Here is a 23,993-nt window from a genome sequence, read left to right as displayed (position 1 = left end):
ATTTATGACTGTCTTGGAAAAAATGGAGAGGAGAGAGGGGGGCAGCAGGGGAAAAAAAGGGCTTGGGACTACTTTTAGCACCCATTAGCACCTTTTAGCATCCCTTGTGTGTGCTAAAAAAAATGGGGTGCTAAACTTTAGCACCCTACTTTTTAGCTAAAAGGTGCTAAAAAGTGGGGTGCTAAACTTTAGCACCCCTCTCCAAACAGGTCTTATTCGTATAAGTTTGAGGTATGTTCTTAGTGCCGATATTAGCACGTCACACAAAAATAAGCCATAAGTTTATTACATTTTCTAATAAGGCACCACCCATTATCGTGACCCTATATTATTAGGGCATGAAAAAGCACGCATTTCCCTCAAAAGTTTCTCCAATCATTATGATATTTTTTTTGTGCTCTCGTGCAACACCAGCATACCTAAAAATGATATAGTGTCAGACTCATCGACTACCGTAGGTTGCTTTAGTTTCTAATGTGTGCCAGCTACCTCCACTTTTCTGGCCTTGTGGACAAGGCAATCACAATCTCGATGTTCCATGGTCCACAACTGCATTACACGGGGGCCAAAGGTGTGGAGAAAATGATGATATTCTATAAACTCCAGCGGAAACTTTATTCGTGCTTCTGTGTTCTCCTTTTTTTAAATGATTTTTTGGCTGGGGTTTTAGTACTAATTTAGGTCTTGTTAACAAATGTGCATTTGAGTTTATCTATCTACTCTCTCTGTCCCAAAAAAAATGCAACTCTCGCTTCCCGAGAAGTCAACCGATTTCAAATTGGACCAAATTTATACAAAATAGTACTAACATTACATTCTTTTTGGAACGGAGGGAGTATGCCCTATCTCAATAACAGGTCCGAGAAGATTATTTATAATGAAACAATTATAAACTTAAGTCTCTCTCTTTTCATCACTCAAAAAAAATGGTCAAACCTGCACAAAATACATATCTACGTGGTCCAAAGTAAGAATTAAACATATTGATATGACTTGAAGTCCGCAATCAAAAAAGATCGAGCAACTTAGTTACTTTTTGTCTAATTTCAAAGTTAGTCGACTAAACCCTTTTCCACTCATATTCATGTTCTTTTATAAGGAAAATAGCAGAGATTTAATTGTCGTAGCCAAGAGAAGGTTTGTAAGAAATGCCACTGAAAATAATAGTATGAATCCAGTCTAGAAGAAGAATAGAATTGTGAAAAGTAGACAAGACATACACCGTTCACGCGTGAGACTCTTTTTCATCATACTGGAGTCTATGTGAATGTTCAATGGATGTACTGACCAACTAATACTTATTGTTTCTCTGTGTATTTTTTGATACTTCAACATGACCCTGTATCCGTGTATTTGCATATCCATATCAAGACCGATACCATTACGTATCCGTATCCGTGTCGCATAGCTTCCATTCCAAGGTGTATCAATGGGGTAAGAAAAGGCATGATATATTATTTGGGCACAATTTACTAGCAAGTTAGTTTTTATTTCTCGTAATATTTCCATTTTCTAAGTTCGGGTGGATATGAGTTTCGTCGGATGAATTGTGAGGTTCTAGTTAATTTATTTTGCGATAGATGTTGGGTTTTTATTAATGAAAAGTTAAATACTGTCTCTGGACATTTCAACTTGACGTTCATACATAGTTTTTTTTAGCTTGCAAAGGTTCATTCCTCCGATCGAGAATATCTAAATGGTAGGGGGGCATTTTTAAAGCGAGGAGAAGGTAAGATGCCACAAGTTTGGGCCTTGCGTGTCTACATGGTGGTACATGTGCGTCTTTTTGGTGCGGTGGACATTGGTGTTAGAATGGGTTCTCATAATGTGTGTTGCGCAACGATGCCAAATCAGAGGAGTGGCCCTAGGGCTAGGGTTGTGGGTTGAGGACTTGAGGACATGACAACATTTGATGTTGACAGAAACATGCATAAGCGGCGAATTCCATACTCCATAGTGCTTGAGAAGAGTAATTTTTGAGTTATCATCATGCGTGTGCATCTCCCCGTTCAGGTTCTCAGGACTCAAACATTTCTTAAGTCTAGCTTATAGTCCTCTCATCTTAAATTATAGAATTTTTTATACATCTAGACATAATATATATATTTAGGTGCATAACATAATTTATGAATCTAAAAAAGCTAAACGACCTATAATTTGGGACGGAGGTAACGGAGGGAGTATATACTTCTAACTTAATTGGGTCGTGACCAATCAAAATGAATATTTCTTAACTTTAATTGCATTTTTGAACTGAAGTTGGTCACTATTCTTTGATTAAATTCGCATAAACCGAGCAAAAATGCTGTGGAAACAAAGTACCCAAGTCTTCCTGTTAAGGCCGAGTTCGGTTAGGTTAAAATACAGGCTGGGCCTTTTCGGCCCAGGCCCACCCCATGGCCCATACCACCACGCACACCATGATCCGATCCACCACACCCACCCAGCCGCCAAATCGGATCCCACCCATCCAAGCCCAACCCGATCCAATATATGCACCCGAAACGCAGTCATCAAAAGAAAAAAAAAGAAAAAAGAATCTCCAAATTTCCCCATCCGCTGCCCAGCCATCCGCGGCGCCCGCCTCCCCCGATCGATCGAAGCTTCGGCTTCCCCTGACAGAGGCCGGCGCGAAAACACCCCATCAAACCCCGCTCAAAACCCACCAGACCGTTGCCGCGCGCCGATTCGAACCCGCCGGAGCAGGAGCCGGCGCCTTCTCGCCCCGCGGAGGCGGCGCGGGGCGAAACCCTAGCGATGGCGGCGTCCGTGGACTCTGCGGCGGCGGTGGCGGTGGCACCCCCCGCGGTGGTCTCCGCCGTGGATGAGGCCGGTGGCGCGGTGGAGCAGGCCAGGACGCTCATCGGCGCGCTCAACCTGCTCTCCCGCAACCTCCCGCTTCCCCCCGACGTCCTGCGCGCCGTCTCGTCCATCTACCACGACGGCGGTTCCGGTCACCCGGAGGAGGAGGAGGAGGAGGAGGAGGAGGGGGAGGCGGAGAAGGAAGGGGATGAGGAGATAGCGGTCGCGGATGCCGCGGGGGAGGGTTGCACGGAGGGCGCCGCTGACGGTGCTGCTGAGGTGCGTCCCTGTGGTTCTTCGGTTTGTGTGGTGATTTCCCCTTTCTGTCGAGTGCTCCCGGGGCTGTGTGTTGGATTTGTGCCGAGGTGTTGGGGGCCTGTTTGTTAGGAGATTCGCTTAGGGTCTGTGGAATTTGACGTGATTTAGCTGTGATTTTCGCTAGTCTTTCTAGATTCGAGCGTGCTTCCTGCTGGGGATTAGGTATGGGCTGCACTTGGAGTGATGTTTTTGCGGTGCGCAATTGGTTGTTTCCCTTAGTAGTAATGCTGTCATGGTTCGTGTTGCGGCCAGATGCACCTCTATAACTCCTGCAAATGCCTCTGTGAGGTACAGTACTGATATTCATTAGGTGAAATAGTTTGTCAGGACATATTTGCTTGTTTATGCTGGAGTAGACAAGGCTGCTGATAGATTTATCTGTTTTGAACCCGGATGGGGTAACTATGTTGGATAATGTATGGTTGAGTATTTAGATTTTCCTGTTGAAATTCTACTGACTTCTGATGCTCTGTCAGGATCAGCAATATATTGCTTGCTCTAGAAAATACATTATTTTTGTAGAGCCTTTGTCATAAACTTAAATTTTCCTACTTGCTAAGATGATGTGGTTTATTTTGTATATCCATGCTGAAGTAAGCATGATATGTGATTTTTTGCTCTCTTGGGTGGTGTGATATGTATTCAAGTAGGGCAGGTTTCACTTTCAGTTGTTTTTCTTCTTCTTTGGCAGGGAGTTATGAAATGCATGAATTGCACGACTTTCTAATGTTAGATAGTGGACAAAGTGGTATGCCTGATCAAAATGTGAATGTTCTGGTAAGAAAGGCTAACGGTGTTTGTCATTCACTCATTTGGAAATTTGGAGGTCAATGGGCTTGGGCTCTATGGAACTTGATCTGTTTGTGAACAGGTGGCTAGGGTTTGATTGGTAATGACCCAACGCTTTTGATGAAGTTTGGCTAGGACTATTTATTAACTGTGTTAAGCACTGGTTTGCCCTTGGTGGATGGTTTGATTCATCCAGTTTCCAGCAGAGCAATTAAAAATTTTGTTTGATTGAAAAAATTCTGGTTTGAGTTTTGATTATTCACTGAAACAGTAATAAAAATTTCTTACCTTCATTATGTGTTGAGGTGTTTGCTAATAATATACTGTTTGTGATCATCATATTCTTATCATGGTATTTTGGTTGAAGTTCTTATTTCTTTACCTCCTTTTTTTTGTCGTGAAGTACTCGCTATTTAGCTTTTAAATGATCTTTTCCTCTTATGTTTTGACTGAGTAAAGCTATTACCTTACAGGGGGCTACCTTGATTGAAGAGCTTGAAGATGCGATATTTAAGAATCAAAGAATGCCCGTATCCTACTCAGATTTGGCTGCTCTGAAAGAAGGACGATTCAATGCATCCATCCAGCATCGGCTAGCTGAACTCGAAGGTCTTAGAGGGACTCATTTTTGTACTTTGTTTGCTGACTGATTCCCTGATTTGCATTAGTTTTGAATGATTTTTTGAAGTTTCCATTCCCGGTTTAGTTTTCATGGTCTTGCATACCTGGTTGTGTTGATTGGATATTTTTGTTGGTCAAATAGCCTGTATAGCATTCCCACGAACCTGATTTGCAAATGTACTACTCCCAAAGCCTTAATTACTACTTAGCACTCATTTCTTCCCCAATTTTGCGCCGTGTAGCACAGTAGCACCGTCATCTCCACTCCTTCACCTTTGTCTCCAATGATAGCGGTGGCAGTCATCTCCAGCCACTGATGACGACGTGCCTGCAGGCCACCTCATCACGGTCACCACCATGTCCTTCCAACTCCGAACAGCATCAATAAGACAGGGACAGCGAGGACGCGCTCGAGGTTGGGGCCTCGAGTGGTAGGGAGAGAAGTAGAAATAGAGGTAGAGAGTTGGCGGCAATTAACGGTAGGAGAGTCCACCTAGGATCTGAACCATCCATGTTATCTGATGGAGCAATGGTAGATGAGGGAGGGAGTTGACCACAGCTAACTGTAGAAGAATCCAACTCCCATTAGGAGAATCAATGTATGATCTGAGCCATCCATGTTCAATCTAACGGATCAGAGGTAGATGGCACAAAACGCTTGTCCAGGACATAACCTAGTGCTAAAGAAGTAATAGGCGCTCGAGGAGTGGAGTGTCTGCAAACCAATTCGTGGGGAGTTATAAGGCACTTTGGCCATTTATGTTTCTAGCCTCCCGTGTCAACAGCATCCCTGGTCTTATGGCTGTCTTTGGTCTAGCATCGGTCCCATGCTTTCTTTCGGCTATTTGAAGTGGCCTGACCTGAGCCCAGGCTTTCTTTTGCCTCAGCTGCTCAGTTTGATTGAACTTTAAAAAGGTGGAAAAGAACAGCAAATCTGGAATGAAACTTTTGTCTTTGATTGTGCAATAGATGCTATCCGCTTGTTACTGAATGTTGAGCATATCCAGATATAGTTTGCATGTGCTTGCATTTAATTTCCTGGCAGCTACCATTAGAGCTTTGTCCTTGCTTGACTTATTTAAAGATTTGCTTAGTTGTTTGATCATCGTTATTTTTACCTGTTGCAGTGTCATCACTTATTTCTTTTTTTATTGTGCCAGGGTTACCTTCTACTAGGGGTGAAGACTTGCAAATGAAGTGTTTGCTTGAATTGTATGGGCTAAAGGTAACTGGGCTATCTAGAAGACTATAACCATACACTACTTTGCTATCCTTACTTTCTCTTTGGTGGCTCGTTTTAGCCTCTTTGGCAGATATTGGTTACTTATCACTGTGCTTGCATTATTCATTTTCTATGAAACAATTTCATAATATATTAATATGACATGCTCATGGATTGGACCTACATACATGCAAAATCTTTTAGTTAGTCATTGTGTTTCATGTGGTGAGCATGCAAGTTCTATGGGATGGTGATTTGATCAGCAATGTTCTATGGTACAAAATGCTGGCTACTTAAAGGTGACATGTCCAGCACTTAAGTGTTGCTGAGATGTGTATGTTCTGATGGATTTGTGGTCAAGATAGCATAGAGTGCAAATTGATGATATATGTGGTGTAGGTGTTACACAAATTTAGAAAAGCTTTTCCAGCAGCAGTTGTGATGGTTCAGACTTTGGACATATTTACTGCTCCCTTTACCAGCTATTATCTATTTCGTTAGACACCATATCTATTTGAAACTACCACATATGACTTTGACATGCTTATATTTAGAAGTATAGAATTCTTGCTGACTATTCATATACTTGTGCAGTTGTTAGACTTACAGAAGAAAGTGCGGTCCGATATCAGCGCAGAATATTGGCTACACAAGAAATGTGCGTATCCTGAGAGGCAACTGTTTGACTGGGGGATGATGCGGATACGATATCCTTTTGCCATGTATGGGATAGGAGATAGCTTTTTAATGGATGCTGATGATGTTCACCGCAAAAAGAGATTCACAGAGGTTTGTGTCATATATCTTCTGATAATTAGGTCTGGTAGTTTAGATACAGCTCAAATCATGATTACAGTGTTGGTACTTTCAAACTTTAGAGGATGTCAAGACTTGAAGAGGAAGAAAAAATTCAGGCAGATATAAGGAAGAGGAAGTTTTTTACAGAAATTCTCAACGCTTCTAGGGAACACCAGGTGCAATTGGCAACTACATTCAAACAAAGAAAGCAGCGGAATGATGGAGTTCAGGTATGATTTAGGACCCTATCTGTTCATCTATCTGAAATTGTGGCACAGTAAACTATGATTTGCATCTCAACAACATTTTTATGCCCCTTGTGATTACGAAAGTTGAAGATTTCAATGCAACATATGTTCAAATTCTGAGAAGTATTTAGGAAATATGTGTACCATTTTATTTTCAACTTGTTAGCACATGATTGCATTTCCTTTCAGAGTAAATAATGTTACTATATTGTAATATGGCTTTATCCTAGAGGTATGCATGTTCTAGATGTGCAACTTTAGTTCTTAAGAGCCTTTTACTTGCTAAATGTAGGCATGGCATCTTCGGGCACGTCAGCGTATCTCACGGCAAGAGAAAAATAGATTGAATCTTCTGAAAATCGGTGATCAAGAAGCGTATATGAGGATGGTTGAGGAGAGCAAGAATGAACGTCTGAAAATGCTCCTTGACAAAACAAATGAGCTTCTTGAAGGAATTGGGAAAGCTGTACAGCGACAAAAAGATGCTGAGCATGTTAGTCAGCCAGAAGGAGCTGAAGTGCCAAAAGGGTCAGAATCTGAGGATTATTCGCAAATCTCAGATGTCAAAAATGAATCACCTGGGGAGTCTCCTTCAGATGACCTTCCTGGTTCGGCAGATGAACGTAAATTCAATGCAGGACGTAGGCTTGATTTTACTGTCCATTCCATTGAAGAGAAGGTACAACAAAGTTTCACTATCCATTTATTGAACTTTTGGTGTGCCATTCTGTTGGGAGTATTAGCACCCACAGTATACAATGAGTGCAGATTTATTGACCCTCACATTCATACCCAAATTAAACAACTTATGCATTTGCTGGCGATGTATTTAATCTGAATCTCTGATGATGGTAGGTACTGTTATTTAGGGAAAACAGCAAGGGAGAGCATTGCTGCTAGTAGATACTGCGAGGATTTAAATAAATTATATGGGAATCCTTGATGCTTTAGGATCCAAAACTGCCCATAATTATTTCCTCATTCAATCTCTTGTAATTTGTGGAATATTATATAGGGGACTAATATTGTTTTGCATTAAATGATTTTGATTGCTTCTTTCTGGTTGTAAAACTAATATTATACTCTTGAAGGTATAAAATGGAAAACCTCAATTGCTAATTGATTCCAGATCTGTTTTTCATTGGAATTCATGCTACTAATTTGACTTTGTCCTTTTATTTTTGCAAAATTGTAGTACAATCTATGACGCTGTGTACTACTGATGAATCTAATGTTTCTATCTGTTCTTTGGATTTCCAGGTAACAGAACAACCATCAGCTCTCGAAGGTGGGGAATTAAGGTCATATCAACTGGAGGGTCTCCAATGGATGCTTTCTTTATTTAACAACAATTTGAATGGCATTCTGGCTGATGAGATGGGTCTGGGAAAAACAATTCAGACCATAGCATTGATCGCTTATCTGTTGGAGAAGAAAGAGGTCCCAGGGCCACACTTAATAATTGCTCCAAAAGCAGTATTGCCAAATTGGTCAAATGAATTCAAAACTTGGGCTCCCAGGTACTGTTTCATTTTGTGTGTGTGTGTGGGGGGGGGGGGGGGGGGGGGGGTCATCAAAATTTGTGAGTGCATTTTCCATTCTACTATGTATTGAAGTCACCCTAACTCAATTGTCTGTTGCAGCATTGCTACAATTCTGTACGATGGTCGTCCAGATGAGCGGAGGGCTCTAAGGGATAAGAATTTTGATATGCATGGACTACAATTTAATGTTTTGCTCACGCATTATGATTTGATACTGAAAGACAAGAAGTTCCTAAAGAAGGTTCACTGGCATTATTTGATTGTTGATGAAGGACATCGCCTGAAAAACCATGAATGTGCTCTTGCTCGCACACTAGTTTCGGGGTAAATCATTTATTCATAATTTTGTTCTGTGTACCTTTGGATGGTGTTCACTCAATTATTATCTGGGAATGGCTTTAGTTGTCAGTAATGCCTTTTTGATAGTTGACACTTTGCTCTATAAACCACTTGAAATACCAGCCACTGAAAATGTGAAGAACATCAAGTTTCATATTTAGTACTGGGCCCCATAGTCTTGTGATAATGATCATGAAATTAGTCTCAGCCAGTTGCCACAGAACTTTTTCTCATATGTGGTGACAATGGCCCTACACCTTCAAGCATTTCACAGATGGATCTCAAACACCTGTCTTTGCAGGTTATCACATAGACATACCTTCTGCTTTTCGTGAAGAAGGTTATCCTAGCTATTTGAAAAACAGCGGTAGCTGAGTAAATAAGCCATTATATTGATCAGATAGTGTTTAGCGCCAGCTCATAATTGATTAAATTGTTGGTCTAAAATGACTAAATTGTCATGATATTGTATGTAAATGCAGTGATTTTATCACCAGGTTTAATGCTAACCATTAAATTAGTTTGGTAGTATACCAAATATATACTTATGAAGTTTTTGTAGAAGTGTAACTGATAGATTGAGACACCTGCTTTCTATCATATCTCAGTACTATTTTCTTACCATGTCTAGTTTTATGTGCCAGCCTTGTTCATTCTTTAGTGACGGCCATTGGTATATTAAATTAATTTGTTTGGACCATTCAAAAATCATGCTTATAGATTGCTGATACTTGATTTACAGATATCAGATCCGCCGCAGACTACTTTTAACTGGCACTCCGATCCAAAACAGCCTACAAGAGCTGTGGTCTTTGCTAAACTTTATTCTGCCCAATATTTTTAATTCATCCCAGAATTTCGAGGAATGGTTTAATGCACCATTTGCATGCGATGTCAGTCTTAATGATGAGGAACAGCTACTAATCATACATCGTTTGCATCAAGTGAGTAATGCTGCCCCCCTATTCACTCAGTCATTCGGTTCTTTTAACTCCATAGATGTTGCCACATGGTCCCCCACTTACATCCTCATCTTTTTGGTCGAGATCTGGTGAGGTGGTAGCACATAAAATGTATGTGAATTTATTCACTGCAACCTTTGTTTTTACCCAGGTTTTGCGTCCATTTTTGTTGAGGAGGAAGAAAGATGAAGTGGAAAAATATCTTCCTGTGAAAACACAAGTAATTCTCAAGTGTGACATGTCTGCTTGGCAAAAAGCATACTATGAACAAGTCACAAGCAGGGAAAGGGTTGCACTAGGATCTGGTATGCCCTATTGCCCTTTAATACTACCGATCCTTTCCCCCCTAGAGAATATATGTTTCTGAGTGAAACAATTTTTTTTTTTAATTTTTCACCTGGATCTTGATGGAGTAGTGCGTAATAATACTGTAATGCCAGTAAAATTTGAACCTATCTGTGTTACAAGTTTATTTGGATGTCACATTGTGTCACACTTGCACTTCCATTTTCCTTGTGTTTTGTGTGGTTAATGTACTTACCACTTGTGCGCGTGCAGGTCTCAGATCAAAGGCTCTGCAAAATCTGTCAATGCAGCTTAGGAAGTGTTGCAACCATCCCTACCTATTTGTAGAGCATTATAACATGTATCAGCGGGAAGAAATTGTTAGAGCATCAGGAAAGTTTGAATTGCTTGATCGTCTACTTCCAAAACTGCAGAGAGCTGGCCATAGGGTTCTACTTTTCTCTCAGATGACAAAACTGCTTGACGTTTTGGAAGTATATTTGCAAATGTACAGTTTCAAGTACATGAGGCTTGATGGATCCACAAAGACTGAAGAACGAGGAAGGTTACTGGCAGATTTTAATAAGAAGGATTCAGAATATTTCATGTTTCTCCTCAGCACACGTGCCGGAGGCCTTGGATTGAACTTGCAGACTGCAGACACTGTCATTATCTTTGATAGTGACTGGAACCCTCAAATGGACCAGCAAGCTGAAGATCGTGCCCATCGTATAGGACAAAAGAATGAAGTGCGTGTATTTGTTCTCGTTAGTGTTGGCTCAATTGAAGAAGAGATCTTGGACCGTGCGAAACAGAAGATGGGTATTGATGCAAAAGTTATCCAGGCTGGGCTATTTAACACAACTTCCACTGGTGAGTTTGAACGCCACAGTTCCTCAATATTTAATTTTCTCTGCATGTACCCATTGTATTTTAACATGATATATTTTCATGTCATTTCCATTACAGCACAGGACAGGCGAGCCTTGCTGCAGGAGATCCTCAGGAGAGGCACAAGCTCGCTGGGAACTGATATCCCCAGTGAGCGTGAGATAAATCGTTTGGCTGCTCGAAATGATGAAGAGTTCTGGTTGTTTGAGAAGATGGATGAGGAAAGGAGGCAAAGAGAAAACTACAAATCTAGACTTATGGACGGAAATGAGGTTCCAGACTGGGTCTTTGCCAATAATGAAACTGTAACCAAGAGGACCGTGGCAGATGAATTTGAGAATATTTCAGTTGGTTCGAAGAGACGTAGGAAGGAGGTCGTCTATTCAGACTCCTTCAGCGACCAGTGGATGAAATCCGATGAGGGATTTGAGGACATTCGAAAGATAACTCCAAGAGCGAAGAGGACCTCTTATTTATCTGACATACAAGAAGTTGATTTTAGCGAGAGGAGGAAGAGGCCTAGATCTCTAGAGAACAGCGCAGATGGTGCAAGCAACCCATCGTGGACACCTGACAAAGGAAGGGCTGGAGTTTCATCGTACAGCAAGGATGAGACTGAAGATGATGGTGAAGATGAAGTCATTACCAGTGGTTTACAGAAGGGAAACAGTTTCACATGGAAGACCCTTGGAAGAAAAAGGTCGAGCCACTTCAGTTCGTCGTCGGACTCAAAAGGGCGTCCGTCATTCTAATGCCCTTGATGGTTTGTCTGATTGATGAGTCCTTCCAGAATGGAAGTACCCCTGTAGACTAGCTAGCAGGGTTACGCTCTAGAAGTACCTTCCAACTTCAAGCTTATGAAGTTTAGGATTAGTAGTATACTGTATGGACTTTTTTGGCATGAATTTGTAACTAAGTTAAACTTAAATTTCGTTACTTTTCAAACTCAAAAGTGCGGGTTGTGATTATGGGTATACTGGTGGTGGTTGTTATTTTAAATTTTGCTGTGGTGCCTTCATTTTTTTTGGTTGATGACATTGTGGTGTCCACACGTTGATGCATTTATATGTGCTTCTAGAGAAAAAAAGACGTCCTCGATAATACAGTATAAAACAAGTGCCATGTAGTTTAAAGTTGACTCAGGGTACTTAGATTTAGAAGCAGTACTCCCTCCGTTTTGAATTGTAGATTGTTTTGGTTTTTCTAGATTAATATATATTATTATGCATCTATATATACATTAAAACCAAAACGACCTACAATTTGGAACGGAGGGAGTACTCTCTGTAGCCCATTGAATTTTTATGGCCTTTTAATTTTATCTTTAACCGTTGTTGTATTATTGTATTAATAAAATATGCTTACTATATCTAATAGGTATGATGTACTTACAACTTTGCAAGACAAATTTACACCTATAGTTTTTATGTTCTCAAATTTAGTCAATCATTTGATCAAACTGAGTCAAAGCGAGTATTTGTACCGGATAGAGTAATTACATGCGTAAATTTGTACTAAGAAATAGTTTTGGACAACATTACATGTGTTTTTAAAAGTTTTTTTTATATAACTTGCACTAGAAAGTTGCCGTCAATTTTGCGTTTCCTTTGAGGTTATCTTTCAAACACCAGAAATGACCCCCTGTTAGAAGTTATGCCATCAACTTTTTTAAATAAATGTAAAATGTACTCGCAAAAAAAAAGTAAAATGGGCATATAATTGATTGTTTTCAACAAAAATCTACTTTTTTGAGTGTTATATACACCAACCACTGTGTATTTGAGATACAGAAAATCAATAAAACTTGAGTGCTTAGATGCATTTTTCTATTTTTCCCTTTTCGAGGATCGAGGGATGAAATTTTTTGTTATTTTGCGGAACGAACATTTTGCACCGACCGTCATCGTCAAAGGACAAATGGGCCCCTCCACCTTGAGACCCCACCTGCCATTGACTCACAGAGACCGCAGAAACCCTAGCTCCCCACCAAAACTCTCTCATCTACTCCCCAAACCTCCCCGTCCCTCCTCTGCCGGCGGCTTCCCTTTCCTCCACCGCGTGCGAGTGAAGGAAAGCGGCGGCGGCGATGGGGAAGGCGTCGAAGGGCTCGCGGAAGGGGAAGAAGGCGTGGCGCGCCAACATCAGCACCGATGACATCGGCGACTTCTTCGAGAAGCAGACGCGCGACGCCCACGCCGGCGCCGCCGCCATCCCCTCGCTCCCCTCTGATTCCCTTTTCTACGTCGACAAGCCCGCCGCCTCCACTTCGGCCGCCGGCGCCTCCGACACAACCACCAAAGGTCAATCCCGTCCCCTTGCGCCGCCACTAACTTCTTCTCCTCCCGTTCGATTTCAGGTTCCGAATTATCGTTGTAGTTTCTGATGTAGGCTGAAGTTAAATTTCTTTTGGGATGCAACACCGTAAAAGTTTGTTTGCTAGACTAACACTCCCAAACAATTGATGGCGATGGATGTGCCTGTTACGCTACTAATCGCTCAAACTAGTATGATGGTAACTTGTCAATCTTCAACTTTGAGACCCTTATGTGTAATACTTAATAACCAGGCCCTTTGATCTTCATGACTAGGTGGTTCATCTCAGTGATGGAATTGTCACAGTAGCTTAGGATTGGAGTTTAAAGCATATCTGCTTGATTACACGTGTCCAAAATTACTGTTGATTGCTGTTTCTATAGCCACATCTGTAACTTAACGCTTTTCCTGCTACTGCATTCCCTGGCATAGCTGAAATTTGATTTCTGCTTTCAGATATTCCTGCCAAAAGGAAGATCGAGAAAAAGAGAGAGAAGGTTCTTTATCACGAGAGTTTGTTGAAGCGGAACCCGTTTATACAGCCAATCCCATCTTCTGTGGTCAGCAAGAAGGATAAGAAGAAGACAAAGAAGAAGGAATTGCACGAGACACAGGGAGACATTAGTGTCCCCATGGTATTTGACCATTCGACGAGTATGACTTGTTTTCTGTTTATTTGTCCAGCTTGCTAACTGTTGAGAGTGTCTTCTCCGCAGGAAGATGATTCTGCTGGAAAGAACCTTGACATATGGGCGGGGGATGATAAAGGAGATACTAAGGCTAGAAAGGTGAGGAAAGGCTCTTTAATGCACACTAATGTCTGTATCTAAGTGCATCTAAACAGGCATTTGCAATGTTCTATTATGCATAAAGATCTCTGCTTTGAAAAGCTGAACTTGGTGGCTTCGGCACATTTTTTGTGGTCCAACTAATTGTATTTCTATTTGCAGAGATCTACTAAGTCATTGATTCCTGCTGTTGAAGTTGAGCCCCAAGGATGCTCATTTAATCCTCCATTTGAAGCACATCAAGTATGTGTTCATATTTGTTTGCAGATATCTTTTTCAATGTATCCCATTCCTCAGTTAAAACCAGTTGATATTTTTTACAATGATGATGACAGTACAAGAGGAACCTGCTATGCTTTTACTTAAAGCGATGAAAAGTCATCTGTTTCACGCAGTTTATTTATGTTGATATTTGTAGGATGCTCTTGCTCAAGCAGTTGCGGATGAAAGGCACAAAACACTCATGAAAGAGTTGGGGCCCACACCTGTACCACTCATAATTTCTGGTGAACCTATAACTGAAGAAGATGTAAGTTTATGGTTGAGGCTTATGCAGCTCCGTTATGATATGTTGCAATTTAGGCATTATCCTACCCTATTGGAAGCCCCCAATCTGTGCTTTTAACTGCATGCAAATTACGATTGTATATATTGAAATGCAGAAATCCATAGTTATGTAGATATCTTAACTGATTCAATATATATGGCATGTAAATATGTAAGGTTTTCACCTTGATGGTGCTTCTGATGTTAAACTTTTGAAAGACAACCAGTTTGGCATCTTATTGTAAATTATGTGCCATACATACTACCGCTGCATAGTATAACCTTTTATGTGGCCTGCAGAAATTCTTCCTTGATGCTGATGATGGAGATGAAGATGTCACGGACGATGATGGAGAACAGGATGCTGATACTTCAGTTGGACAAAGGTTAGACCTGACAATCTATAGCACGTATGTGAGAGATAAATATTCTTTTGGGATTTGGTCATTGATTTATGAAAAACAGTGTACATAATGCATCCTGGAACACTGGTTACATTTTAATATGTTTACCAAAAGCTTGTAAAGTTGTAATACCACGAAAATTGTTTTCTTTTCAAATCATATCATATCATCAGTGTGTCTGAAGTCTGAACTTTAAGTTTATAAAAATATTGGTAGTTTGACTTTGGACATCCCAAAGTATCACTTATTTGGGCTAATGATGATTGTAAAAAGCTAATATCAGTTTTTCTATTGCGTAGTTTTTTTATATGTTCTGCAAAGTGAATTTTTGGAGATTTTATGTACCTCTATTCCTACCATTTGGAGCTAACAAAGCAAGGCATGCTCTTTTATACTAGAAGAAGTGATGTTTAAAGTTTCTGGAAATGACCATAAAAGCCACTTTATTTTGGAATCAGATCTATGGTGGGATCATGTGATTCTTGGACAAGCATACTGTCATAACTATGTTAATTTCAAATAGATATTTCATTTCCAAAAGATATTAACTCATAATATTTATTGTTGCTGAATTTGAAGATGTTATTGCGTTTTCAATTTTTGATTTATTCCTTCAGGAAGAACAAAACAAAAAGAGTTACAAGAGTAGAAATGAACAGAAGAGCTCGTCGTAAGGAGAGGTTAAGAGAAGAGGCAGAAGCAAAGAAAATGGAAAGTATTTCAAAAGAAATTGATAGGTAGTTTTTATGTTATCGGATTGTGAAGCTTCCTATAATGGTATATTTTAGCACAAGCTTGCATACTTATTATTACTTTTTTCAGCTTGCCAAATATAATTGATGAGATAGCTAAAGAGGATGAGGAAAAGCAAAAGAGGCGCATACGGCGAACTGTGATTAAAGAGGAGAGGCTTAAATCAGGCCCACCTCGTCTGGGCAGACACAAGTACAATTCTAAACTAACTGATTAGTTTGCCTTCAGTTATGCCAGTGATTCTTATATATTTTTCATGCAATTCATGATGAAAATGTCTATGCTTTTCTAGATGCTTTGCAAATCACTATTATATTTATATCTTACATTTAAGTACATTTAATGATGTGACAGTAGATTATGAGGGTACATTGAGGCGTTATCCATAGCAGTGTTTTAAAGGTGATAAGGCGACCTTGGAAATCTGTGCACGCCTTATCGCCTAGGCGACAAGGCGGCTGGTTTCCAAAGCGAGCTGGGACCGCCTGGACTAGGCGACGCCTTTGAAACAATGATCCATATTCCATAGTACATTTAATGATGATTTTTTTAGTTTTCTGGCTAGTAATCTCAAAACTCCAAATCTAACAGATTTGAACCAGCTCCTGTTCAAGTTTTATTGACTGAAGAGATTAGTGGCTCTCTTAGAAAGCTAAAGGTAACAACTGCTTCTTGTTTTGTTGTATCTCTATTATTCTGCCGTAGTTAACTACAAAATTCATGCAGGGGTGTTCTAATCTTACGAGGGATCGCTACAAGAGCATTGAGAAACGAGGATTACTTGCACCAAGCAGGAGAATAAGGTTTGCCTTGTTTTCGCTCCAAAAAAGTTGTTTTAATTTAGGATTTTTGAATGTTGTACTGACTGACCTTATGTCTTGCACTATCCTTTTCAAACTGTCGCATTCAGCATGTGTGCATTTCTTTCATATCAATCCGTCATGTTCGATAATTCTCAAGAGATTGATGTTCACCTCAGCGTTGCACAGAAAATCATTGTTTTCTGGGGAAAAACATTTCTTTAAATTATGTTCCCAGTTCCCACTGATTTTTAAGGGACAAATCTGAAGGCATTGAAAAGCTAGTCTATCATACTAGAACTTAAGTCTTTGTTTTTTTTGTTAAGTTTTGCTCAGATCACTTGATGTTTACCCTCAGTAGAACACTGCTTAATATGATATATAATTTATGCAAGACATCCAGAGCTGACTAATCCATCTACGTGCAGCAAGCGTCGGTAGAGAAGCAAGTTCCGGTGGATGATAAGGTGATCTTAACCTTGTGTTCCCCAACAATATCGAGGGGACTGAAGAGGCATATGAGATTGGTGCTGGCGAAGATGAGAAGACCGCGTTATAAGCGAAGGGCCTGTTTTACTGCATTTGTTTTTCCTTTTATGTGTTCCATGTCTAATAGGGCAGGCAATCTTTTGCCCTAGCAATGTTTTGTGAGTTGCCTGCGAGGCAAAATTTTGCAATGGATCTTAGGAGTTGTAGTGCTTATCAGTTGCTACATGATGTAAGAGCATATTTGTATCAGTTCTGTTCTAGTCGATGCAAGCGAGCACTACACTATTGCCATAGACGCAAATGTCAAAGGTTCATGCACGGAAATTTACCAAACTATTTTCACAACACGATTTCAGCAAATTTTTACCTATACAATGCCACCATTTTCTTTCTTATGAAAAGCTGGCATTATTGCATGACAGTGAGGCACACAGAGTCAAACGGCACTGTACACATTGCTCAGTTGCAATTCCGAAACTGCAAATCAAGCACAATGTTCGCTACCATTTGGTATTCGCTCTTTGCGGACGCCATCATCTTGCTTCCACCGTCAACTCCCCTTATTCCGTGGGTGCTGCCGCGCCCAACCGCACGGGCCACCTCGTTCTCATAATCTTTGGCATTGAAAGGTCGTCGTTGTTCCCCGAGGCCTCCCACCGGGCAAGATAGCCGTCCCAGGAGGAGGTGACGAGCGTTGGATGATACGGATGCCAGGTGCAGTCTCTGATGATCGAGCCATGCCACGAAAGCCTCTCAATAGTTTTCCCAGTTACCTGCACGGCAGTACGTTCAGCAGGATCAGAGCAAGCACTCAGAAACAATCTTTGTGCAGAAAGATCAAATGCGTCGGCGCACATGGGATATGCAGCTAATTTTGTATGGGCAGAACTAAGATTACGAGCAACCAGAGAATTTATGACACAATGTTTATTGCTGTCAACCAAGGAATCCCAAAGCAAACGTCTAGTCGTGCGTGGGGCCATATTCAAACATCAGTGAACTGGTTGGTTACCGACGAGATCGCCATGCTCTTAATGTTAGAATTTGACAATACTTAATGCTGATGTAACTGCATATCCAAACAGTAAGCTATCATTTGGAAAATACTACATCTTACTCCAAAAATTAAAATATAAATAAATCAGAAGGACATGGAAGCAACATACCATGTCGTAAATATATACAGACTTGTCACTGGATCCTGAGTATATGTACCTCTGGCCCGTGCTGCAACAAGAAGCACAGCATTTGAAAAGAAAAATGAATATAGACTTGGCAATGTTCTAGGCACCACCTATGATAATCAAAACGCAATAGGGAAATTAAGAACATCCTTTACCTTTTTTATTTGCACTCGCGTTATTTCAGAAAGGCAGAAACAAACCCCCCTACAGACTACAGCAACCAAGCTTGCTACAAATCAAGAGATGGCTGGACTAAATACTTTTTTTTTTTGAGATCAGCTGGACTAAATACTTTACATGCATCAAACAGGCTTTTCACATGGCTGCTGAAAAATTTCTATGAGAACTATAACATTTCTAACAACAAATTAAGTTAAGATATAATATTTGATATTAACATTTTATTAAGCTATTTCCGCAGTTCAATTTACCTTGTTGCCCTTTTTACATGCTATTCTAAGTAAGCAAGGCATATTATCATTGATATGTTGGACTGCAAAATGATAAACTTACACAAAAGTTGTATTCACAATGTCTAAAGAAAACTTCGCTGAATTATCTGAATAAGTGCACCCAATGTTATAAAATGTGCATCATATACTTACATATTGTATGAAATTCAAATTTTGTTATAAATAATTGTGCTTCTGAGGTTCTGAAAAATTTGTCCTGAACATGCCATGTTGACATTATATCATTGGTAATAAGGTGAAATTGCAATACTGAACTTTCATGGACAAAGAGGAGCAACCAGCAGAAGTAGTGTTTGTTGAACCGTCCAACTCTTGCTGACAAGGGGAAGAGTGAGACAAATTCAGGATTTCATCTTATTATTGGTTTGTGTTTTTGGATGTGTGATCTCAATCTGCATACTAGTATACAGATTATCATACGTCAATAGTTCAAAAGTATAATATGGTAGATCCCACAATCCAGACTCACTCGATGGTCAACATTCCACTTATGCATGTAACCTTTCTAAAGCAAATAATGGAAAATTTCAGTATGCTGGTGACAAAATCAACAATAAAGAAAATTTGCCATTCCCTCCTGACCTGTGCATAGGGGAGAAGTAGCAACGGATAAGTGTTTTCCAAACTGAATGACCTCTGTATGTAGCCAGAGACTGGTCATCTGGATGCTTAAAATGATGGGCTTCTGATGGGAATGGCATCCACCTATAGTCCCAGTCCACCATTTTGACTGGGCGCCTGTGAAAACAACAGTACCAAATTTAAAAGATAGAACTTTTCAACATTATGTAACAAATGGCTATAAAGCAAGACCCTACGCTCTCACAGCAGAAGACATTTTCCTGATGTCCCAAAGTTTGATTCTCTGATCCTTGCAATTGGAGATGAAATAACGCCCATCACCACGGCTATCGATAAATGTAACTCCATCTAAATGACCTGTCAAAAGACCTGCTGATTTTCCCCCAACAAGGCAACGCCTGTCCCACACCTGAGGGTTATAATTCACAAAACATTGTCAGTGAAGGTAAAACTCTATACATGGATGATTAGTGATGAACACACGAAGGAATCCTCACAAAAGAACATATAGGGATGATCTAATAGGAACTTTACTGAATTTACCTTTGCCGTAGTTTTTCATCATTACCTTCTAGAATCTAGATGTTAAATACTCAATCTGCCATTTTTAAGTATAAAAACTTGCTTGTCTGCTGCAAGAAGTTTCAAAGCCGTCACAAAGCTATGCCTGTCCTATCACGTATTCAGGTCTAATTATATTTACCATACAGAAAATTTTGTGCTCGTTGTATTATCTATTAGATAATTTTTTTATAATCCCAGTGTAGCAAGAATAAGGAAAGCAAAAAAGGTAAAATAGCCAAAAAATACTAACCTTACAGAGAGTATCATCACTTCCAGAGTACAATATATTGCCACTTTCATCAGCAAAGGTCACAGCATTGACATCATCCTTAGAGAAACAGTGGAAAAGAAAATGAGATCACAAAAAATATTTTCCTAACACATGTGGAAGAGATAGATATTTATGTGCTTCTAGCTGGTATTCCAGACCTATGGCATCAAACTGTATAATAAAATTATAGTACACACTGAAGCATTGTTATGGCAGTTCCACCATCAAGAAATATGAACCTTCTCAATTTTGCAAATTCCAACTGCACCATGATATTTGATAAAGCTGTCTTATGAAATCTATTGAATGATTAAGCGGATGGTACAATGCACTGACAGAGGCTTTGGCATGCTCATCTCTAGTCTATTTTAAATTTACTCCACTTGAAATTGTTTCACTTTGTCATCTGGAGTGTCCCATCACTCTTGCATAAGGTACTAAGGGTATGTTTGGATTCTGCCCAACGTTAGCCATGCCAAAGCTTCAGTTGTGGCCAAAATTTGGCGGAAGATTCAGCCATCCCGATTTGGTTGGCCAAATGCATCAAAATGAACTAGGAAAGCGGCGGCTTGCCAAATCTTGGCCAGCGTCCAAACGGCCGCCTCATCCACGGTCAGCGGTCAAAATTGGCTGGGTAGGCACGGGCGCATATCCAAATGCACCCTAACATTCTATGACATCATGGGAATACTTCCAATTGAATCCATGAAAATTCTTGAGCCACTAGACACTTATATGCTTCTATGATGATGCAGCACAATAAAGTAGCTGTTTATACTGACATTTTATGCATGATTAATAAAACTAGACACAGGCATTTATTTTTTCCATCATACACTGAAAACAAACACAACAAAATAAATCAAATAAGATAGTGTTAGTCATATGGTTCATACCGTATGAGCACGGATGCGGACTGACACTTTATTTGCTGCAAGATCATAAACATATATTGATCTTTCATTATTCCCAATAACAACTTCTTTACCATCTTTTGAGAATTTAACAGAAAATATTCCGAAGTCCTCATCATGCTCATTACCAGTGAAATCCAATCCCTCATGAATTTCCTTCGGAAAAAGAGGAATGAGTTTATGAATTCAGCATGAGCATGAAGTTAAAAGTTTTTAATAGGTGACAACAAATTGAAAAGTTTGGGAATATAGCATACATTAACATTAGCATGAGATTCCTTTCCAGAACTCTGCACATTCACAATGTGAACAATAGGCGACAAACTTGCATAGGCCTGCGAAGTGATGAAATCTGCTTGATTAAAAAAGGCATGCCACTGAACATGAATTGTGACTTGGTAAAGTCTAAAGTTAACAGCACACCCTGCAGGCTGCAGATAGAATAGACCACAAGGTAGGCCCTTTACCGGAAAAAAGTAAGCAGTTAACAAATAAAACTTTAAAATGGTAAACTAAAATAACAGTAGTACGCCATGTGCACCTAAGCTGAAGTCCTCTTGGGTGCTTATTTTCTTAGTAATACAAAATCACCTAATTATTTTGTTTCTCGAACATGCAGGATAATTGTGAATCATGTCATTAAAGAAGAATAGATACAAAACAAGTTCAAACACATATTATAGCAACAGATGTGCCACGAACCAAAAATCACCTAAGTATGTGGTATTGTCTTTTTTTGCATGAAGAAAAGTAACAAACCTTGATATTCGGTAAGTGGTACAAATAAATTGTTGCATTTATTTAAATAGGCATTGTGACTACTTAACAGCAAGCTTCACACCCCCACATGTTTTAAAATTGAAGTTATAGAAATAAAATATCCCTGGATGTGGTGAAGATCCTTAAAAAATTAAGTAACTGTTGGCAATTGGCATAGCACATCACAACAATCCTAAATCATCCCTCATCAGAAATCACATGATATTCCATTAGAAAAAAACGATATCACATGATATTGAGGATGTAGCCAATTTTGAAGAAGGAATGCATACCAGGGATAAATAGATATTGAAAGACCTAGAATGTAAGTTAAAAAAAAAAGGAAATGGACCAATATTCAGATACATGAGTAGGAACGGGAGCAGCCCCTTTCCCCAGACCTTCTACGAATCATGGTCTGAGTGATCAAACACATCCCCAAATTCCCCAAATACAACAGTAAAAGGTCCAGGATCCAGTCTGAAAGGAATTCGATGCTCAAGATACTTACAAGGAATTGCTGATCAGGTGAGAGAGCAATATCTGAAACTGTCCACTGCAGACTCCTGCAGCTTATATCCTTATGAATCTTCCACCCTCTCTCGACATCGTAAACTCTGATGCGGCTTCCCTTGTCACCACATTTTTGCACGCAGAATCGTCAGTCACTAGACAAGTTTTGTATACAAAAGAACAAGAAACTCTTATGTTCACATTGTCTATCGTAACAGCAAAAATCACCCACCCTAAACCCAGCGACGAGCAGCGACCCATCAGCAGAGAACTGCGAGACGTAGGCCTCGCTGTCCACTTCGTCGACGCCCCACGGCCCTTTGGTCGGGATGTGCCTGCTGCCAACATAGGCGCGATCGGCCGCAGCAAACCCGGCGCCGCCCGTGCGGCCGCACTCCCTCGCCGACAAGAGCTCGAACGTCGAGAAGGGCCTCTTCCGGCGGGCTGAAGTGGCGCCTCGAGCCCGGTGGCAGAGCTCCGACCTGGCCCTGGTGAGATGGAACACCTCGTTGGCCATGTCGAACCGGTCTAGCTCGCGGTGCGCCTTCCCGGACGCCTCCCCGCGAGCACTCCGCCGCACTCCTCGCATCCTCGCCTTGCAGCTGATGCTGCTTCGAACTGGCCAAAAATCCAGCTACCAAAGAGCCGGATTTTCCCAAGCTCGATGGAATTGGCGCTGACAATTACTCCTCGCACCAACAGTGATTCAGGTAAATCCAACGAATCCTGCACCGAACTGTAGGAAAAAGAACAAGTGATTAGGCGCTGTTCCTGATGCTGGCAGTGGCACGCAGGCGGGGTTTTCTTGTCCCCTGAAGACACAACAAAAGAAAAGAAACCCGAGAAATTGGAGAAATCGGTAGCGGGTTTTAGTTTGCCGGGTATCAGAATGAATTCACGGCCTAAGGAATCGAACCATCGAACCAGGATCCCTGGAACCTTACCCGGGGATGGATTCCGCGGATGCCGGAGGGGGGTTTTGGCCGCGGATGCGCTGGGTAGCGCTGGGAAGTGAGAAACGGGAGGGAGGGGGCGAATTAGAAATGGTATATAGACGAGAGAGTGCCTGAATTGGGAATAGTGACCGAGCAGAGGGTTGTTCCCGTAAAACCGCGCCCGTGCCCCCGTGCTCACTGGCATGCGGGCCCCATGGGACGCCTGCGGTGTACCCGTGCGGGGGGAGAGGCCGAGGAGGGGGCGCGGCCGCGTGCAGGCCGTGCCTCCGAACCCATGGCGTGTGCCGTGACGTCGCCCGGGTGAACTGGGCCCGGGCTTCTATCTCGCCATGATTCGGAAGTCTGCTTTACCTCTGGTACGTTAGCTCTTATCGCCTCTCGCATTATCTTTTGTTCGCGCTTGTCTCGTATCAATAGCATGTCACCGTTCACAAATCCGTTCCACGGTGGAGAAGTGGAGCCGAGATGTTCTCGACGTAAATTTCATTATTTATAAATATGGTGTCACGGGAATAGATATGATGATCTGTTGTCGGAGTTAAGAACAGATAGAGGAAATAAGTTTCGTCTAAATGAAACTCAGTTCACACGGAAAGTTATATTGTCCAATTAAACATTTCCAGATTACACATATTAAATAGTATGCCTGCCTATGAAATAATAAAAATGAGTATTTGTTGTAAGATTTGTTTTATTCAAAATTTCATTTCACATTTAGATATGGCAGCTTGCCCCAAATAATGACCTAATAGGAATTAGCTTGACAATGTTTCATTTTTCTTATTTCATCGATAAACAGAGCCTTTTAACCCTTCTCTCGTGCACACCTAGGGTGTTTGTTTCATAGGGGCTAAACTTTAGCCCC

The 23,993-nt window shown here is 40.8% G+C and overlaps 3 protein-coding genes across 7 annotated transcripts; 2 read left to right on the top strand and 1 right to left on the bottom strand.

Annotated features, from left to right (window-relative positions):
- Positions 1-2,539: 2,539 nt before the first annotated feature.
- Positions 2,540-11,818, top strand: LOC117848440 (probable ATP-dependent DNA helicase CHR719). Of its 2 annotated transcripts, XM_034729849.2 has the most exons (12): positions 2,542-3,081; positions 4,383-4,518; positions 5,691-5,755; positions 6,347-6,541; positions 6,631-6,780; positions 7,091-7,477; positions 8,059-8,318; positions 8,442-8,666; positions 9,424-9,625; positions 9,795-9,948; positions 10,202-10,801; positions 10,898-11,818. In XM_034729849.2, the coding sequence occupies exons 1-12, from the start codon at positions 2,758-2,760 to the stop codon at positions 11,569-11,571; spliced, it is 3,372 nt and encodes a 1,123-aa protein (XP_034585740.1). In that variant the 5' UTR covers positions 2,542-2,757; the 3' UTR covers positions 11,572-11,818. The 2 variants fall into 2 exon arrangements, with proteins under 2 accessions (XP_034585739.1, XP_034585740.1); XM_034729848.2 differs by having other exon boundaries at positions 2,540-3,081; positions 10,202-11,818.
- A 982-nt stretch (positions 11,819-12,800) lies between these two features.
- Positions 12,801-17,205, top strand: LOC117848238 (ribosome biogenesis protein NOP53). The gene is made up of 11 exons (XM_034729573.2): positions 12,801-13,119; positions 13,589-13,767; positions 13,849-13,920; positions 14,083-14,163; positions 14,339-14,449; positions 14,767-14,852; positions 15,488-15,607; positions 15,693-15,815; positions 16,215-16,281; positions 16,350-16,426; positions 16,852-17,205. Exons 1-11 carry the CDS (start codon positions 12,906-12,908, stop codon positions 16,862-16,864), a joined length of 1,143 nt encoding a protein of 380 aa, XP_034585464.1. The 5' UTR covers positions 12,801-12,905; the 3' UTR covers positions 16,865-17,205.
- Positions 17,206-17,213: 8 nt separating this feature from the next.
- LOC117848237 (LEC14B homolog) lies at positions 17,214-23,257 on the bottom strand. Of its 4 annotated transcripts, XR_004638845.2 has the most exons (11): positions 23,117-23,257; positions 22,405-22,908; positions 22,171-22,290; positions 21,158-21,235; positions 20,883-21,056; positions 19,966-20,043; positions 19,388-19,560; positions 19,152-19,307; positions 18,252-18,325; positions 18,079-18,139; positions 17,646-17,685 (listed from the first exon to the last, which is right to left on the bottom strand). XR_004638845.2 is itself a non-coding variant. In XM_034729571.2 (10 exons), the coding sequence occupies exons 2-10, from the start codon at positions 22,759-22,761 to the stop codon at positions 17,473-17,475; spliced, it is 1,410 nt and encodes a 469-aa protein (XP_034585462.1). In that variant the 5' UTR covers positions 22,762-22,908; positions 23,117-23,257; the 3' UTR covers positions 17,214-17,472. The 4 variants fall into 4 exon arrangements, 2 of the variants coding, with proteins under 2 accessions (XP_034585462.1, XP_034585463.1); XM_034729571.2 differs by lacking the exon at positions 18,252-18,325 and having other exon boundaries at positions 17,214-17,685; XR_004638844.2 differs by having other exon boundaries at positions 18,079-18,325.
- Between the last annotated feature and the right edge of the window lie 736 nt (positions 23,258-23,993).

Source organism: Setaria viridis, chromosome 3 (genome assembly GCF_005286985.2).
Source record: "Setaria viridis chromosome 3, Setaria_viridis_v4.0, whole genome shotgun sequence".
Lineage (NCBI taxonomy): Eukaryota > Viridiplantae > Streptophyta > Magnoliopsida > Poales > Poaceae > Setaria > Setaria viridis.
Note: the sequence above shows the minus strand (reverse complement) of the source record. Positions and strands in the feature narration are given on the sequence as shown.

Bases quoted from the DNA above. Each gene is read 5' to 3' on its own strand.
- LOC117848440 (XM_034729848.2), top strand. From the start codon at position 2,758: ATGGCGGCGTCCGTGGACTCTGCGGCGGCGGTGGCGGTGGCACCCCCC. The intron at 4,519-5,690 runs GTCTTAGAGGGA...TTATTGTGCCAG, and splicing joins TCGGCTAGCTGAACTCGAAG to GGTTACCTTCTACTAGGGGT. The intron at 6,542-6,630 runs GTTTGTGTCATA...TTCAAACTTTAG, and splicing joins GCAAAAAGAGATTCACAGAG to AGGATGTCAAGACTTGAAGA.
- LOC117848237 (XM_034729571.2), bottom strand. From the start codon at position 22,761: ATGCGAGGAGTGCGGCGGAGTGCTCGCGGGGAGGCGTCCGGGAAGGCG. The intron at 22,291-22,404 runs GTGGGTGATTTT...TGTGGTGACAAG, and splicing joins TGCTCGTCGCTGGGTTTAGG to GGAAGCCGCATCAGAGTTTA. The intron at 20,044-20,882 runs GTATGAACCATA...TGTTTCTCTAAG, and splicing joins TCCGCATCCGTGCTCATACG to GATGATGTCAATGCTGTGAC.
- LOC117848238 (XM_034729573.2), top strand. From the start codon at position 12,906: ATGGGGAAGGCGTCGAAGGGCTCGCGGAAGGGGAAGAAGGCGTGGCGC. The intron at 13,921-14,082 runs GTGAGGAAAGGC...TTCTATTTGCAG, and splicing joins GAGATACTAAGGCTAGAAAG to AGATCTACTAAGTCATTGAT. The intron at 15,608-15,692 runs GTAGTTTTTATG...TACTTTTTTCAG, and splicing joins ATTTCAAAAGAAATTGATAG to CTTGCCAAATATAATTGATG.